A 16,849-nucleotide genomic window follows, 5' to 3' on the forward strand; every position below is an offset into this window, starting at 1 on the left:
AAAAAAAAAAAAAAAAGAGAAATCCACTTTTTTCCTAATTATCCACTCTAACACTCTTAGCTTCATCTCTCCAATAAGCCTAATTTTTAAAAATAGAAGAATTAGCTGGGCATGGTGGCACATGCCTGTAGTCCCAGCTACTTGAGAGACTGAAGTGGGAGAATCACTTGAACCCAGGAGGTGGAGGTTGCAGTGAGCCAAGATTGTGCCACTGCGCTCCAGCCTGGGCAACAGAGTGAGGCTGTCTCAGAAAAAAAAGAAATCCACTTTCCCTAAGTACCCGCTGTAACACTCTTAGCTTCATCTCTCCAATAAGCCTAATTTGAAATAATTTCGTTAGCTACTAAAATATGAAAATTCTGACCTCAAAATACACATTCCAGGCCGTCGCATGGAGGGAAGTTTTGTGAGGGCTCCACTCGCACTCTGAAGCTCTGCAACAGTCAGAAATGTCCCCGGGACAGTGTTGACTTCCGCGCCGCTCAGTGTGCTGAGCACAACAGCAGACGATTCAGAGGGCGGCACTACAAGTGGAAGCCTTACACTCAAGTGGAAGGTAAATCTCAAACTGCTTTCGGGTAATAGCCTTGTGCTTTACTACCTTTACTTTTTAAAGAAGTACATGATTGAGAGTGTGGTGCACAAATAAACCATATATCACTCTGGGAGGTGAGGGTCGCATATTCTCTTCTGGAGGTTAGTTTTATTTTGCCAGCCCCACTGTCACGACCTCTTATCTAAACTTGACCAGCTGTGAGGTCAGAAATCAACACACCAGATAGAAAGGTTGTGCATAGTACAATGAAACTCATCAAAGAAGTGATAAAAAATACAAGATGGATCCTGCATAGAAACTGAATCAGTATGTTTTTGAATTAAGAATTACAGTAGTTGATGAATTAAGAATTACAGTAGTTGTTGCTATAAGCAAGTTACCCATTGAATACTTATAATTGTCAAAGAATGAAAGAGAAATTTCAGTATATTTTAGAAAATGGAATAATGTTGAAGCATACCATGTTCAGAAAGTATTGATCTATAACTATAAACCAAGAAGTTTATTTGTGGCATATATAAGACTTTACTCCCCACTGGGAAAGAAATAAGTGTGTTTTCATGATTAAAATAACTTAAAGTCAGTAGCTCAAGTGGCATAATTAAGGAGAAATTCAAAGAAAACCTAATCATCTCATTGCTTGAAACTGGGAACATTGCCTGAAAAAATGACAGAAGCCCTTTGGACATAGACAAGTGAAATGTCCCATCCGACATTCACATTCATCATCTCAGTATATACAGTGTTTTCACGGTGTCAGGTTCATGCAGCTAGAAAATTCTGAAAGAAAATTACAAACAATTTCCCCGAAGCATGTTTGGTTGTCCCTTTACTCCTAAGTCTGTACGAATGAAGCTAGTGTGGTACAGGCCACTAGGGAGGAGAGAAAGGTAGAATGAACTTTGAAATCGTGGTTCAAAAATGTGTGTGCATTCCTCCTGACTGCCAATCTTCAGTGACTAAGCTCATTCATCATGGAAGCACACACTAAATTTGATTCTTAGAATTATTCAGTTGGGCCTCTTATCTTGAATGATAAGGAAAATACCTGTAGATGAATCTCGGGCCTATAAAAATTTCTAAGACAGACAAAACGTTCATCATTAATTGTCTCCTTTTTTACCAAGAAGAGAACAAAAGGGGCAAAATGGTTTCAAAAAAAAGTTCATATTAAATATAAACCAAAAAACCTTGAAATGGATTATTTAGGAAGGAAGTAAACTTCCTATTTCTCTAGGTACCAATGTTTTAAAACAATTTGTTATATTTGTAGAAAACATTGTTCTCAAGAGATTTCATCTAAGTTATTCTTTTTATTAGTTTGATTTTACATGTATTTTACCAAATGCATTAAGCAATTCAGTGATGTTTCAGTGATGTGTTTGATTCTTTTATTACATTTTATCTGTAAGAATCTTGTGTATTACTACAAAATGGTAGTGATTTTTTTTGCATGTCTACAAGATAGTAGTTAATGATACTAGTGAAACAGTAAAGCGTTAATGTTGTAGCCAACAAATATTTATGGAACGCCTACTATGTGCCAAACACCGTATAAAAATCAAAGGTCTTAAAGGACACTGTAGAGTAAAATTTAATAGTGAAGCAATAAATAGATTTAAAGAAACAAAACAAAACAGAATGAGCCAACCATTAAAAATGCCATTGTAATGTATTATTGTGTGGGAGTTATTTTATGGGGGAAGAAAGAAAGTCTATCTAAAATTCAGAGCAAAAAATGATCAGAGCTTAAGTATTTTTCTTATTTGTGTTTGTGTGTGTATTTCTTTTTAAGATCAGGACTTATGCAAACTCTACTGTATCGCAGAAGGATTTGATTTCTTCTTTTCTTTGTCAAATAAAGTCAAAGATGGGACTCCATGCTCGGAGGATAGCCGTAATGTTTGTATAGATGGGATATGTGAGGTAATCATGATCCTTCATTCATTCAACAAATGATTCCAGACAGTCTGCTTTGTGTCAGGCATCCCGTAGAGGCTAGAAAGACCGGACGTATAAGACAAGCCTTTCCCTCTAAGTCACAGCCCAGTGGGGAGAAAGCCAGAAGAACACATTGATGACACACTGCTTTGCAGCAATGGAAGTGTGTGCAGAGCATAAGGAGAGGGAGGGGCCCATTCTGTCTTAGATGTGGGTCTGGGACATTTGTGGGGCTCCTAGGAGAAGGGAACATCCACATCCAAGCTAGATCTGAAAGGATGAGTTGGAAGAGGGATGTCAGGAAAATAGAGAGGGGATGTGGTTGTGCCAGATGCATGGGTTGCTAGTAGCCGATTCAGTCATCAGAATGCCCAGAGGGAAAGTGGGGGACTGGGGGAAGCTGTGGGAAGGGTTGGGGTGAGAAGAGAGTCTTCAAAGCCATCTTCAAGGCTGGATGGGGATCCTGTGCCCATGTACATAGAGGAGGTATTGAGTCTGGGAACAGTGGAGCCACAGGATTCGGTTGCGGTTTGTGGGCAGTAGTGTGGAGAGTCAGTGAAGCAGAGCTGGGTGAGAGCCTGGGCCACTTTGCAACTCAGACAGAGACCTCAGCAACGTACAGCAGCTACACATCCGCTGAGGAGGGCGGGCGGACAGGGATGCAGGAGACAAGCTGGGGAAGTGTTGGCGGCTAAATGAACATAAGTGACTGATGTTACCCTTACCCTGACTGGCAGAGGGAAGGGGTGGAAAAAATGTTATTATAAACCAAGCAAAGGTGTTAGCAGATCAAACACATTGCATGTAGACAATGGGGTTTCAAATGAAGAAGTTACTCAATCTGCATATCTTATGGAGTCCAAAAACATCTTTTCTAGTTCTCACTTCCCCTAAATTATCGACCATGGTAAAGTTCAATCATCTACTGAGATCCTTAGTATAATCATTTTTAATACATAAGAGTTAGGCTGGATGATTCCATTAAGATCTCTTTCATTGTACCTCAGCTGTACAGTCCTCAATTTTGTCTAATTGTTAATTGATGTGTTCATTATTTTATTGTATGTAGGTTTCTTAATGATACAGTGTCATAATCCCTTATTTGTAACTCTGAAATCCAAAAAGCTGTGAAAATGGGGGGGGGGTACCTGAATTTGTTTGGTGGCAAAGCCTTTCCTGAACTGATATGAGACTATTGATTGGTTTTATTTATCTCACTTACTGTAAATATATAGGGCTTTACTATGGAAACATTCATGAGTTAATTATGGGATGCCACCTAGGGCCTTGTGGGATTCTCATATGCATTACATACATAACATCTGTTACCTTTCTGAAATTAAAAAAACACTCTAAGTTCTGAAATACATCTAGCCCTGTGAATTTCAAGCCAAGAATTGTAGTTATTTTGCTTCTGAGTGGATTTTTTTTTTGACATATAGAGCCTATTCTCTTTGTTAGAAAGTGTAATACAAACGAACATCAGAGAAATTTTAAAGAGCTCCTGAAATTCTAAGGAAGTGAATAAATATGCCCTTTATGTAATTACTCCTGAGGAGAATTTCTGTGTGTCATCTGCTCCTTCTCTGTCATTGCATGAGACAATTAAAGCCCACAATGGCATATTTTGTTAGAACCTTGTGTAGACACATTGCTTGTCATTGCGCTAAGCCCTTTAGGTCAGTCTGAAATTCACCCATCACTCCAACATGACAACCTATAGATTTAATTTAGGGCCACTTGTGTAACAATACTAAAGAGGACAGGTGACAATTCACATTTTAAAAGCTTCCTACATTTTTGAAGGGTAACACTGTAGCCCCGCTGTGCACATATTAGGTATCCAATAAATATTTGTTAACTACCCTACGTTGGTGAAATTTTCAACTCTAGTGGGGAAGAGGTTTCTTGTGTGAGATTGGTGACAGTATTGCTGTGTTGTCCTTTCTTTCATGAATGACATGTGACCTCATGGGCCCTCCAGAGAGTTGGATGTGACAATGTCCTTGGATCTGATGCTGTTGAAGATGTCTGTGGGGTGTGTAATGGGAATAACTCAGCCTGCACGATTCACAGGGGTCTCTACTCCAAGCACCACCACACCAACCGTGAGTACTTTAGAGCCGCCTGCAAGTCTGGGGCAAAGAAGATTGTAACTGAGGCTTCCTAGCACAGGAGCTTGAGGCGACAGTGAAAACAGCAGGCCTACCTTCCACTGCCTCGCTTCCGGCCTCAGCTAGCGGTTGGCTTCTCGGGCCTCTTGCTTTGATTGGAAGTGGTTGCTAAGTTATTTGAAATAAAATTATTCTTAAGAAGAGTGAACCTCACAGGAGCTCTGCTCCTCTTCATAAAAAGCAGTCCGGTATAGTTCTGAGGTGACTGGTCACCGGAACACATCTTCCCCCAGTTCCAAATGAGGATTCTCAGGTTTTGTTTACTGAGGACTGGGGTTGCTTAGAGAGTCTGCCTTATGGAATGACAAGCTGTATCTTCCCCATTGCCCTTATCTAGAGTATTATCACATGGTCACCATTCCTTCTGGAGCCCGGAGTATCCGCATCTATGAAATGAATGTCTCTACCTCCTACATTTCTGTGTGCAATGCCCTCAGAAGGTACTACTTGAATGGGCACTGGACCGTGGACTGGCCCGGCCGGTACAAATTTTCAGGCACTACTTTCGACTACAGACGGTCCTATAATGAGCCCGAGAACTTAATCGCTGCTGGACCAACCAATGAAACACTGATTGTGGAGGTAAAGTCCAGCCTCTTGGTTTTGGGGCTTCGATTTTAGGGATGTTCTGGTGTTTGTGTAAATTCATGGCTGTTGGCATAATTTTAAGAAGAATGTAAACAGTTATAAAAAAGAGTGATCCATCCATAGCTGGAATGGGGCAGCAGACTTGTTTTTATCAACATTCACATTTTGGTGTATGATTACATTTGTATTTAAGTGCTCACCTGTGTTCCCATTTGGGGGTTTTAGCAGTAGATGTTTGCAGAAGTCTTCTTCTGTCCTATAAGCTCGATGGCTGTGAGAAGTGACCACTGTTGAGGGAGGGAGGTGGGCTCTGACTTCACCTGTGTCTGGGGTGGGATCAGCATTTCTGCTGTGTTCTGTGGCAACAGGAGAAGAGAGCCCAGAGGCGAAGCCCCTTGCTATGTGATGACCTGCCTGTGTCACAGCATTGACCTTGGCTGGCCACAGCTCTGCAGTCACATCAACACAGTGTCCAGTGGGTGGGTCACCTCCTGAACCGAGCAGTTCTCTTTACTCGTGAATGCAGAGGCTCGCAAAATATAGTCAGATTCTGACAACACCATCTATCACATGCAACTGTGCAGATGGCAGTGGTGGGCAGTGGACGTTCTAACTCCCCACCTTGCTATGTTTCTGTGCACAGTTGAAAGAAGGTTCTTGGTTCAAAAGTTGCCCCATAGACCTACACGTTGCTATGGAGGTACAGCCACCTGGATACTCCCACCTGTTCCCTGGGACTGGCCGTCCTATCTCATCCTCTTGTGTCTTCCTGGGAGATGCCTCCCCTGGCAGTCGGGGTGTGGTTTAGGTGGAGCAACTGCTGCATCTCCACAGGTCCTACTTCCATCTCCTGTCCTGCCCCTGAACTCTTTCATTCTACCCCTCTCTAAACATATTTATCTTGAATTCTTTCCTTGATCATGTCTCCCACCATCTAAGGCTTTTAGCTTTAACAATCAGAGAGAAAGAGAGATGCCTCCAGGTCGAAAATAAGTGAGGCTTGTTAGGAAACTGTTCTTAATGGAAGAAGAGTTGCAGAGGATCAGAATGTCAGGGCTGGAGAGTATCTCAATGACCTTGCAGTGCATCCCCCTGTCCTGGGATTATACCTGTCCCACAACATCAGCACCACTGAGACTGGAGCTGTGTCATCAGGCAGAGGGTGGAGCATGGGGCCAGGGTGCTCAGGGGAGGGTGAGATCTTGGTATACATGGGCATCATATCAGGTTGCCATGACTCTCAGGTGCAGGCATGGGATTTATGTCAACAGGTTATGGTGAGTTTTCTAGAAAAGTCTTCTAACCAAGATTCAAGGATCTAATACATTTATGAGAGGAATGGTGGCTGGTCCATATGATTGGGTTTCAAGCTAGGAAATGTAGAGTCCAAACCCATTCCATGCCCTAAACTATGACTCAGTGATCTCCTTTACTAATAAAACACCTTTTCCCGTGGACTTAATGGGTACCTGCCAGTAGGCAAAAGTCTCCTTCATCTCTCCCAGTAGAAAGTGCTCTAACTTAACTAGTCAGGCATGGATCATACCTATTGCTGTTGAAATGTCCTGGGTTATTTGAACTCACCAGGAAGTGTGATGACGCTTTGTAGGTCTCTCTTTCTGATTTGCTCAGATGCGGGGATTTGCAGAGGATCCCAAAGAAACACCAAGGGGAGATAGTCAAATGCTTTTGTTAGGCTGTATCAGATTATCGCATGTACCCCCAATATATGTGTATCTATTATGTATCAATTAAAAAATGATAACCTAAAAATGCTTTTTGTAAGCTGCAAAAGTGTTTGAAGTTTTACATGTAGGCATACACTAACTGTAAGGAGAAGGGTACAAAGTCTAGACATTTTTTTAGATGAGCTTGAATCTAGATGGGAGGGTTATTCCTGTTCAAAAATTTTATGTAAAGTTTGGATGATAGTCTGAATTTATTTTATCATCATAATAAACTTTTTGTTGATTGATTGTTATTTTAAGTAGTCTAAAGCACGTTAGCATGTATTTGCTGGTTTTGCATTAATTTGTTTTATTTTTCCCCTTTCTTATTTTGTAGCTGCTGTTTCAGGGAAGGAACCCGGGTGTTGCCTGGGAATACTCCATGCCTCGCTTGGGGGCCGAGAAGCAATCCCCTGCCCAGCCCAGCTACACTTGGGCCATCGTGCACTCTGAGTGCTCCGTGTCCTGCGGAGGGGGTAGGTCCCTTCTAATGCTGCTCCTGGAGGCAGCACAAGAGCCTTCAGCCATGGGGTACATTGCACCGGCCTTTCTTGAGTCCTAATGAGTAGCCTGGGATTCTCCCTGCCGGTAGCAGTGACATTCCCAAGGTGGGGAGCGGTGGTCCTGAGTGTCGCTTGTCAGCCTGAGCTGCCTTTTCCAGTTCATCTGCTTCAGTGTGTGACTCTGAGGAAGTCAACAGATGCATTGGTTCCTACTTTCCATCTAATTTTTGATTTTGTTAACTGAGATGAGTCAAATGAAAGTCACTGTAATTATGAGATACATCATGTGGATGGTGAGAAACAGACACTTGCATGGAAAATACATTGTCCTAAAGTGGGTTTTTTGATCTAACTAATCTTGTTCAAAATGTTTCCTGGAAAGAGCTTTGCCTACAAGTTGTATAGTCAGATTTGCCCAGAAAATAAAAGAATATTTTGAAAGTTGCAATGAAAACAGCAAGAAAAAACATGTCAAAAAGAACTGCACGTGTCAATCAAGTGCCTTGTCATCTTCATACCATAAACAATGGAAGCTCACATTTAAATCAGCAAAGCTAGTTCCACTTAAAGAAAGTTTTTAGCTAGAGCCAATATATACTGACTGTCTGATATAAATAGCAGCGAGTAAATATTTGCAAGCTTAAAACAATATAGTAAATTCTATCTGATATTTATAAAATACACAAGTTTCCATCTGGCCAAATGGATTTCAGCTTTGTGCAATCCAGGTTTTAATAACTAATAAGTTAATTTGACAATATTATGTTTAAGTAAAAGAAAATGATTCATAAATGAGAACTGGCATAAAGTAATAAGGTAATGAATGAACAAAAATAAATAAAAATAAATGTGTATGTTCTCAATAGTTGCTGTAAATAAATAAGATGAAGAAACTAAAGGAAAACTGAGAGATTAACAAAAAACTTAAATAGTCCTAAAAGTTAACACTATGTGCTTGACATATGTTCATTCTCCCCAGTATGAACTAAGGATGAAATAATTAAATTATGGATGCTAGCAAAGCTAATGACTCTGAATGAAATACTGTCTTAGGAAAAACATGACTACCTTCTACACGGAAGGATAGCAAGCACATTGCTCTAATAGTGACCAGAGAGAAATATGAAAGAAATCTCACACTAGTGATATGGTCCAAGTCAGCCACCAGTTTACTTTGTTTAGGAAATAGTGGAACAGAAGGACATTGTATGCTCTTCTCTCTGTGTGACATGGAACATTCCTAACCATATGTATTCTTCCTTCCTTTTCCTTCTGATCTTATAATCATACCCATGGTTTTGTGGATTATGTTGAATGCACTTGATTTTACCTCTTCCTATTTAGGATCTTCTAATAAACAATAATTGGTTAGGATAATAATAGAATCAGAAAACTTCATATTTGTGTAAGGAAAGGATGAATTTTTGAACTCTTTCTTGTACATTTTCATTTGGTAAAAAATGTATGATGAATTCCATGGAAACATCTGTAGAGAATGGCCAGTCGATGATTCTGTTTCAATCTACCAGGTTCACTGGTGTCTTTCCTTTGAGCATCAAGCATTCAGAGGAACTCTTAGTTTTCTCAGCTACTACCAGGCTACTCATCTCAGTATCCTGAAACACTGAATGAATGATTAGTGTATTTGCAACTCATCTAACTATCCCTAAGGAATAGAGAGTTTCTGGGGGAAATCAACCCAAAATCCATTCCCGAATCACTTTTCTAAAGAGCTGCATTATAGAGCCAGTGAGTTTTGTTTTCAATTTCAGTGGAAAACAGGGATTCTCAATTCAACAGCTGGATGGAGTTCAGGATGTCTGTACTTTCCCACCTCCTGTAGGATGATGCTCTACAGTCTTCCTGGTAAAAACCTGACCTCTTCATAGGACAGAGACTCAGAACTTAATCAGGGCACCCTGTCACTGGCCATGTTTGTATGATTAGGAAGAGGAACACTTGCAAATGGTATACTGCAGGGTTTAAACTATAGTCAATCCTCCTCTGTTTTTGTAGATGCATAAAACCACAGCCTTTCTCACCTGTTCTCTCTCTTTCCTTCCCTAGTATCCCCAGAATTACTTTCTATACAACCAAGATGAAAGTAAGAAACACATTATTGCCATGTATTGAGCACCTACTATGTGCTTTCACATATATTATTTTGTCAAAACCTTTGACAGGGTAAGGGTAGAATGACCACAGGCTTGGGGCAGCCATATCAGATTCAAGTCTTGTCTTCATCAGGTCATGCTCCTTAGAAATTTTGAACCTGCCTTTTGTTTCACGTGTCCGTGTGAAGAGACCCCCAAACAGGCTTTGTTGAGCAGCAAGGCTGTTTCTTTCACCTGGGTGCAGGTGAGCTGAGTCCGAAAAGAGAGTCAGCAAGGGTGGTGGGATTATCATGAGTTCTTATAGGTTTTGGGATAGGCGGTGGAGTTAAGAGCAATGTTTTGGGGGCAGGGGGTGGATCTCACAAAGTACTCTCTTAAGGGTGGGGAGAATTACAAAGAAACTTCTTAAGGGTGGGGGAGATTATAAAGAACATTGATCTGTTAGGGTGGGGTAGAAAAAAATCACAATGGTGGAATGTCATCAGTTAAGCTATTTTCACTTCTGTGGATCTTCAGTTGCTTCAGGCCATCTGGATGTATACGTCCAGGTCACTGGGGATATGATGGCTTAGCTTGGGTGCAGAGGCCTGACACCTTTCATGTCTGTGAAGTGAAAAGACTGTATGAATATCAATGCCTGGAAGCAATCCTTATTATCATTAGCAGGTAACTTGGTTCAAACAGGTTTACTGACTCCCACTCTTATGTCACCCCACCACAGCCAAACTGCTACTTAGCTTGTTACTGATGTTCACATTCTTTAACAAAGATGATTCTGCCAGGGAAGCATAACGTGTTCTCTGACTTCCTGTCTTCCTTTCATAATACTGCTTCTACCTGGCAGTGGGCATTGCAGTCCATTGAACATTAGATTGAAATATCAGCAATGAGGAGGTGACCTCACACATAGGCGGTGTTCACGTTTCATGGCCATTCACGGTGAAAGCTGATCTTCTTCAGTTCTCGTATTCAATTTTCCCTGGATCTATGTTTGGGGGACTTGTAAAATTTCCCCCAATAGTCTTAACTAAGATAGTTTATTCACTGAATGTTAATTACAGTGACTGCTTATGAGATAGGGGCTTTTATATCCCAAGACTTCATTACTCAATTTTAAGTGGTTATTTTGATTAAGCAGTTTATCAGAATTTACTGTCTCTGCCTTGCTGAACTTTAGGATTTCAGGGGTTGATATCTGATGACATAGATCCTTTAGAACTAAATCCTCAATTACTTTAAGTGTATTAAATGCTTCATTAGCTGTATCCTGTTGGAGCCTTCTAAATTTCAAAAGTTAAATCAGATTATTTAAATGCTGCGGTATCTGACAATAGCATATTTTAACTACTTGGATGATTGATATTGGAGGCTGAAAATCCAATATGAGTCTCATTCTCAGTTTTTCAATTTTGTGAGAGAATAATTAACTTTGCCAGTGATATAATTTTAATGTAATGGGGAGCCGAGCAAGAAAACATGAGGCAGATGAGAACAGAGGTAGCCTTTATTGGGCTGGTGGGCGAGGTTCACCAATCCCCTAGGAGGAGGGCCGAGGAAGTCGCGCTCGGGGCGGGTATCAGGGGGCCTTTTATAGGGCGAGGTAGGCGGAGCTTGTAGGTTTCAGTTTCTAAGGAATGACATGTCCAGGAGCTTGCGGGGGGGTTTTGGCGGGCGCGGGCTTTTTTTGCGCGCTGAGAGTCTTAGCAGGAAGTGAAGGGCGGGAAGTCCTAACAAACTGCCTGCCATGCCGGGTGATACCGCTGTGTTGGGTCTAGATTTCTGCCTAACAATAATAACCTTTGATTATTGTTCTCATTTCTTAGAAGATTAGGTCAATGCATCACCTGAAAATTCTTGACCTGATTCCCAAAGGAAAAGGGAACGTATAGATGCCATTTTCATCTTATCTGCATATTTTATAAATTTTAAGGCTTCTACTTGCATAGACTTCTCGATGTTCTGAATTTGAAACTTTTAAATCATCTTTTTCTTAGCTCTCTCTTTGAGAATTTAAGGGTCTACAAGGGGCAGTTATGGAATTCATGAATGGGAAGAAGATAGCTGGAAAATTTCCCCCACCTCTTGCTTCATTCCAGAAACACTACTTCACATCAAAAGAGGATGGATAATTCTTTTTGATTTAAAGAGATCTCATTTCCTTATCTCTTACAATGGGTCCATCTCTCTGTAGGAAATAAGGTTTTCACACAGCCAGGTAATGCCTTTTATCTCCCTTTTGACAGCTTCTTCTGTTTCTTTTTCCTCTCCTCTCACTTTTATGACATAATTGCATTTTTTAATTTCAATGTTCCTGGTTCGTTGTGCCCTAACTGGACACTCAGTGGGTATCTGGAGCATCGGTAATGGGGTATAAAACTCAAATAAGGAAACAGCATGCCAACAACGTTGCTCAGAACCAGTTTGTTCTATTGTGTCTGTCTCTGAGAGGGAGACTTTTTGATGTGGTAATGACTTCACTAGACTTTTGTTTACCTTGTCGAAACATCAGCTTTTTCTCAAAATTATATATGCTGTCCTCTTTTAAAGTCAGTATCTACAATTCACTAGGCTTAATGTATTCCAAATCACTAATCTCCAACCTCAGATTTATTTCCAAATAAAAATACTTATTAAAATTTTACCTATGTCTTAAATTGTCCAACTTGTATGCTGTAATGTCTGGAGATGATGCATTTTTATTCAAATGGAAATATTCATCCAATTCACAACAAAAATTTCTCAAATCTTAAAACTGGCTTGAAAACCATCCTCTCTTACATTTTTTTCAATAATATTCTCTTCACCATCCACAGATATTTCTAGGACTTAAGCTTTAATTCATTTAGGTATTAAGTTTGAAAAAAGTGATTGAAATCACTTGCAAACTTGCCTTACTTTGTTGATATCAAACCATCCATTTATCCATTCATTCATTGATCATCGGTCAGCAAATGCTTGCGTGTTTGGATCTGAACCCTAAACATCTTAAAGCCACCTGGGGAAATACAAGAGACCTTTGCTTGATTTATTCTCTATCTGAATTGAACAATGAAATGCCAAAGTAGGTGTTGCTTTACATGAAAACTATTTAGTGCCTCTTTAGTGTCATAACTAGTTGAGGTATCGTACATTTGTGCATCTTAATTGGGGAATCAAGTACTTCGATCCAGCAATTTTTTCTTAAATGTGTGAGCCACTATGCTGAGTTTGGACTGTATAAGGACAGATGGTATATACTTGGCCCTGTCCTCAAAATCACTTGCAGTCTGGAGCAAGGAGTTACCCATATGCCCATGTGTGACAATGCAAGATGGTAGACTCTGTTGCGTTCCAAGAACTGTGAGAATTCAGAGAGATCTCCAGGCCTGTGCACGGGAAGAGCCTCAGCTCAGCTGCAGTTGGGACGCCTGTCTTCCTCTGAGTTCCATTGCTGTGAGATGGCTTTAAAGAGCAGTAGTGGGTTTTGGTTCCTATTGCCCATCTGATTGGCTAACATTTCTAGATCTTTTTCACAGGAACTGCTTCAGATGAGATCTTTCCCATCCTCACTTTGTGTGCTAGAATGTTCTGAATCCTAGAGTTGGTGTATCTCTTTCTTTTTTAAACTTTGGCTCAAGGGTTGGGTCCCAGAGTTCAGCTTGAAATGATTCTGGTTTCTTCTTCCCTGCCTTGGGTCATCTTTGAGCTGATCTACTAAAAATGTCTCCTGTTCTTTATTCTTTATCTAAGTCCCTATAAATTACAAAATGTATTACCTCCCCACCAACCCCTTTCTGCCCAAAAAAGCAGAGAAAAAAACAAAGGTTTGTCTTCCAGAGAGTGGGGTGTATTCTTCAGGGACCTGGGCTGTATGATGTCACCCGGGCCCATTTCTTCAAGTGTATTCAGAGCTCCAGGGTCAAACAAAGAAGCCCACATCTTCCCAAAAAGCAGAAATTCTTTCCCTTTGCCAGAGTCTGTGCAGTTCCAGCAAGCCTCCACTCATCAGGGGTGCCAAGGTCCCTCCCATGTTCCCACTATGTGGCCATGGCCTGTTCTTCTCCACTTTCTCTGTGCAAGTCCCTTTTGCCCATAGGTCTTAAAGTCTGCAAACTTGGAGCCTTAAAAATGGGTAATTACTGCCCATATCCAGATGGGCTGCATGTCCCTTGGCCATTGACAGGTCAAGGCTGTCAGGGAAATCAGCTAGTGAAGCAGGGAATCTGCCTCTGGTAAGACATGTGAAGGTGCCTCAGCCTCCAAGCTCTAGTAAATGTTGAGATAACATGTGTCCACAGCAATCATGCCGGGCCAACCTGGCACTTAAATACACTGGGAACCATTCAGAATTTGGACTGCATCCAGGAATACACCAGTTCTCTTGAGCTGTCTTCCCTCTTCCAAGTTCAAGGTCCTGTAATGCTCATGCATGAGGCATCAGTAATATATCAAGCACATGTGATAGAAACAATGCATGCTTCTTTTGAGAGCTCATGCGTTCGTTTGTGGAACATTTTCTGGTTTTCCATGTAATTTTGCTTACAGAATTGGTTTGATTTTTTTTTTCTTTTTCTTTATAAAAGGAGTATAAAGCATTTGGCAACAGCTGGAATTCATTCTATAGTTCGAATTATGGAAAACTCAGCAATTCCTTGATGAAATCATGATCTTTCAGACTTAAGACTCTTCTTCTAGATGGTCTGGCAAACATGATGGTTTTTAAGTGGTTTCCAAAGACCTGGCCAGAGTTGGTTTCTGTAAAGAGATGAAAGCGGTGCCCAAGCACATTGCTCATCAAACTCACTACCCCATGGCCAGGGTTTGTCTTTCCACAGCTAATGGGTTGTTCTCTCTGAGTTTCTTACATTACCTTTTGAAGCTTATTCCCTTCCTTTCTTTTATCTATTAATATAGATCATTTAGAAAATTGGCCTCTGTGATTCTGGCATTCAAATAGACTCTGTGATTTTTCTTTCTGACAAAGTTAAGTGATTGTAAGTACTGCTGAGAAGTTGCTTCATGGACGTGCCATTAGTCAGAGAAATAATACCTAAGTCTCCATAAATGTCCAGAGGAGTAATACCTGAGCTAAACAGCCAAGGAGACTCCATTCCGTCATGTGAGATGCATCTAAAAACATAATCATCCAAAATCTGGTATAATAATAGACCTTGGAAAGCCTCAATACTGTTGGACATATGGCTGTCTGTACATATTTTTGCATTCTCAGAATATTCAGACATTTGAAATTAGTCAATGGAATAAACGTTTGAATTCACTTTTGTGTCTATTACTGTTTATATGGCTTGGTATATTAGGGTCCTCCAGAGAAACAACCAAAAGGACGTATCTCTCTATCTACTCATCTATCTATCTATGTAGAGAAAAAGAGATTGACTGGGAGAGATTGGCTTATGTAATTCACTGTATGCAAGCTACAGAAACAGGGTAACCAGAGAGGTGTCTTCCAGTCTGAGTCTGAGGTGATGGCTGGAGAAGAACGCTGTGAGTCCTGGAGTCTGAAGGCCGAGGATTTGCTGACGTCACATACAAGAACTTAATACTTTAGGTCTAAGTAGACTAATCCAAGATCTTGAGCAAGCAAATTACACGTGTGTATTGTCATCAAAAGTCTCTGATTAAGGACCCAAGAAAAATCCTTTGAAAACAGAGTGTGCGAGAACTGGAGTGTGGTTTCTTTTGCTTAATTTTTAGCTCTTGTAGTTTTTCCTGCATGGGAGGTGGACAGGTAGGAAATAGACGTCTTATTACTGGATAATGGAAACATGGATTGGCACGGTGTTCTGAATATGAGATGAGAGAGTGCCCTTGACTCCCTGCATGAGACCCGTGAAGGGCGTGACTTATTTACTCAGTCACTGTGCTCAATCCCTTATGAGAAGGAGCACACAAGCAGATGGGTGTAGGAACCAGAGTGAATGGACATTGGAACTGGCTTGCTTCTGTGTGGTGGAAGCAGGCTTTGCATGGGCCCTGCAGTAGCATCAAGTGTGTTACAATACTTTCTCAGCTCTGCCATCCAGGAAGCGGTGTCTGCGACCCCTGGAGCCCCAGAGGGCCTGTGTTACAATCAGTGCTCTTTTAGCATTTGTAGACTGCTCAGTATTAACCAGCTCAGTGAAGGGTCAGGTGACAGCCTTTTACACCCTGCCCTCTTGGTACCTGAGTTCTTGTCCAGTGTCCAGGAATAATCAGGTCACAGGAATAAATCAAAGGGTGGTGAACACGGAGGACTTTATTGAGTGGTAGAAGTGACTCTTAGCAGGAAAGGGAACTGGAAAGGGGATGGAGTGGAAAGATAATCTTCCCCTGGAATCTGGCTGTCCCCAGCCAAACTCCTCTCCAATCATCCCTGACTGAACTCCTCTCCAACCAGAGTCTCCAATGTCCAGCTACTTTTCTCCTCTTGATGTTCAGATGCTTCTCTCTTCTGTGTATGAGTGTGTCCACTGAGTCTGAGGTTTGGGGTTCTCATGGGCACAAGACGGGGCAAGGTGAGCCAAAAGGCAACATTCTTGCAAGAAAACAGGCAGAGTTCTCACTTTGGGCTGTGGGTCCAGGCTTGAGGGTGGAACCCTCACCAGGGACCCTGCCCTCTTCTACCCAGTATTTCCCTGCCTCCTGTTCATATCAAACTGACAACAGAAAAGCAAGAGTTTGAGAGAGGATTTAGGGAGAAATCCTATAGGGGAACTGGTCTGATAGGAGCCATGCAGAAAATAAGGGACAAAATCAAAGATATGGAAAAAGAAATCTGAATGTCCCTGACCAGCCTATGACCTCAGGTTCTCCAGTCAAGCAAAGACCTTCTGATCTCATGTGTTTCCCAATAGCGCTGGATTAACCATGAAAAATGGTTTCTTAAAGCATAACTCAAACCTACTCTTTAGTAACCCAAGCATGTGACACTTGTGTGATCCCTGACAGGTCCAGTATGAGTGTTGGGGTCCGGGCCCAGGAGCAAGACCCTGGTGTGATGGATGGTGTGGTGGAGAGGGTGCTGTTTGGGACTGACTTCTATTCTGCCTTCTGCTGAGAAAGGTACTTCAACTGGTTCATCACCCTGTCTGTCTCTTCTGTGTGTGTGTGTGTGTGTGCGCGCGCGCGCGCACGCACATGTTCACTCCTGGACAGGCAGAGATGTGTGTTTTAAAGGGGCCTCTAAGGTCTCTCTAGTTTGATGTTCTGTGGTCTGGTCAGTCAGCAATATATAAGATGAGTCAAAGTAAAACAAAATGTCAGCCAC

At 41.4% G+C, this 16,849-nt stretch overlaps 1 protein-coding gene across 1 annotated transcript in view; it reads left to right on the plus strand.

Annotated features, from left to right (window-relative positions):
* ADAMTS16 (ADAM metallopeptidase with thrombospondin type 1 motif, 16) overlaps positions 1-16,849 on the plus strand; it is a 185,399-nt gene that overhangs the window by 95,143 nt on the left and 73,407 nt on the right. The window contains exons 12-16 of the mRNA XM_011940955.1: positions 384-556; positions 2,352-2,482; positions 4,482-4,605; positions 5,009-5,253; positions 7,324-7,462. Of these exons, the coding sequence (XP_011796345.1) occupies positions 384-556; positions 2,352-2,482; positions 4,482-4,605; positions 5,009-5,253; positions 7,324-7,462 (812 nt within the window). The remainder of the gene's footprint in view (positions 1-383; positions 557-2,351; positions 2,483-4,481; positions 4,606-5,008; positions 5,254-7,323; positions 7,463-16,849) is intronic.

Source organism: Colobus angolensis, unplaced genomic scaffold (genome assembly GCF_000951035.1).
Source record: "Colobus angolensis palliatus isolate OR3802 unplaced genomic scaffold, Cang.pa_1.0 Scaffold196, whole genome shotgun sequence".
Taxonomy (NCBI): Eukaryota; Metazoa; Chordata; class Mammalia; order Primates; family Cercopithecidae; genus Colobus; species Colobus angolensis.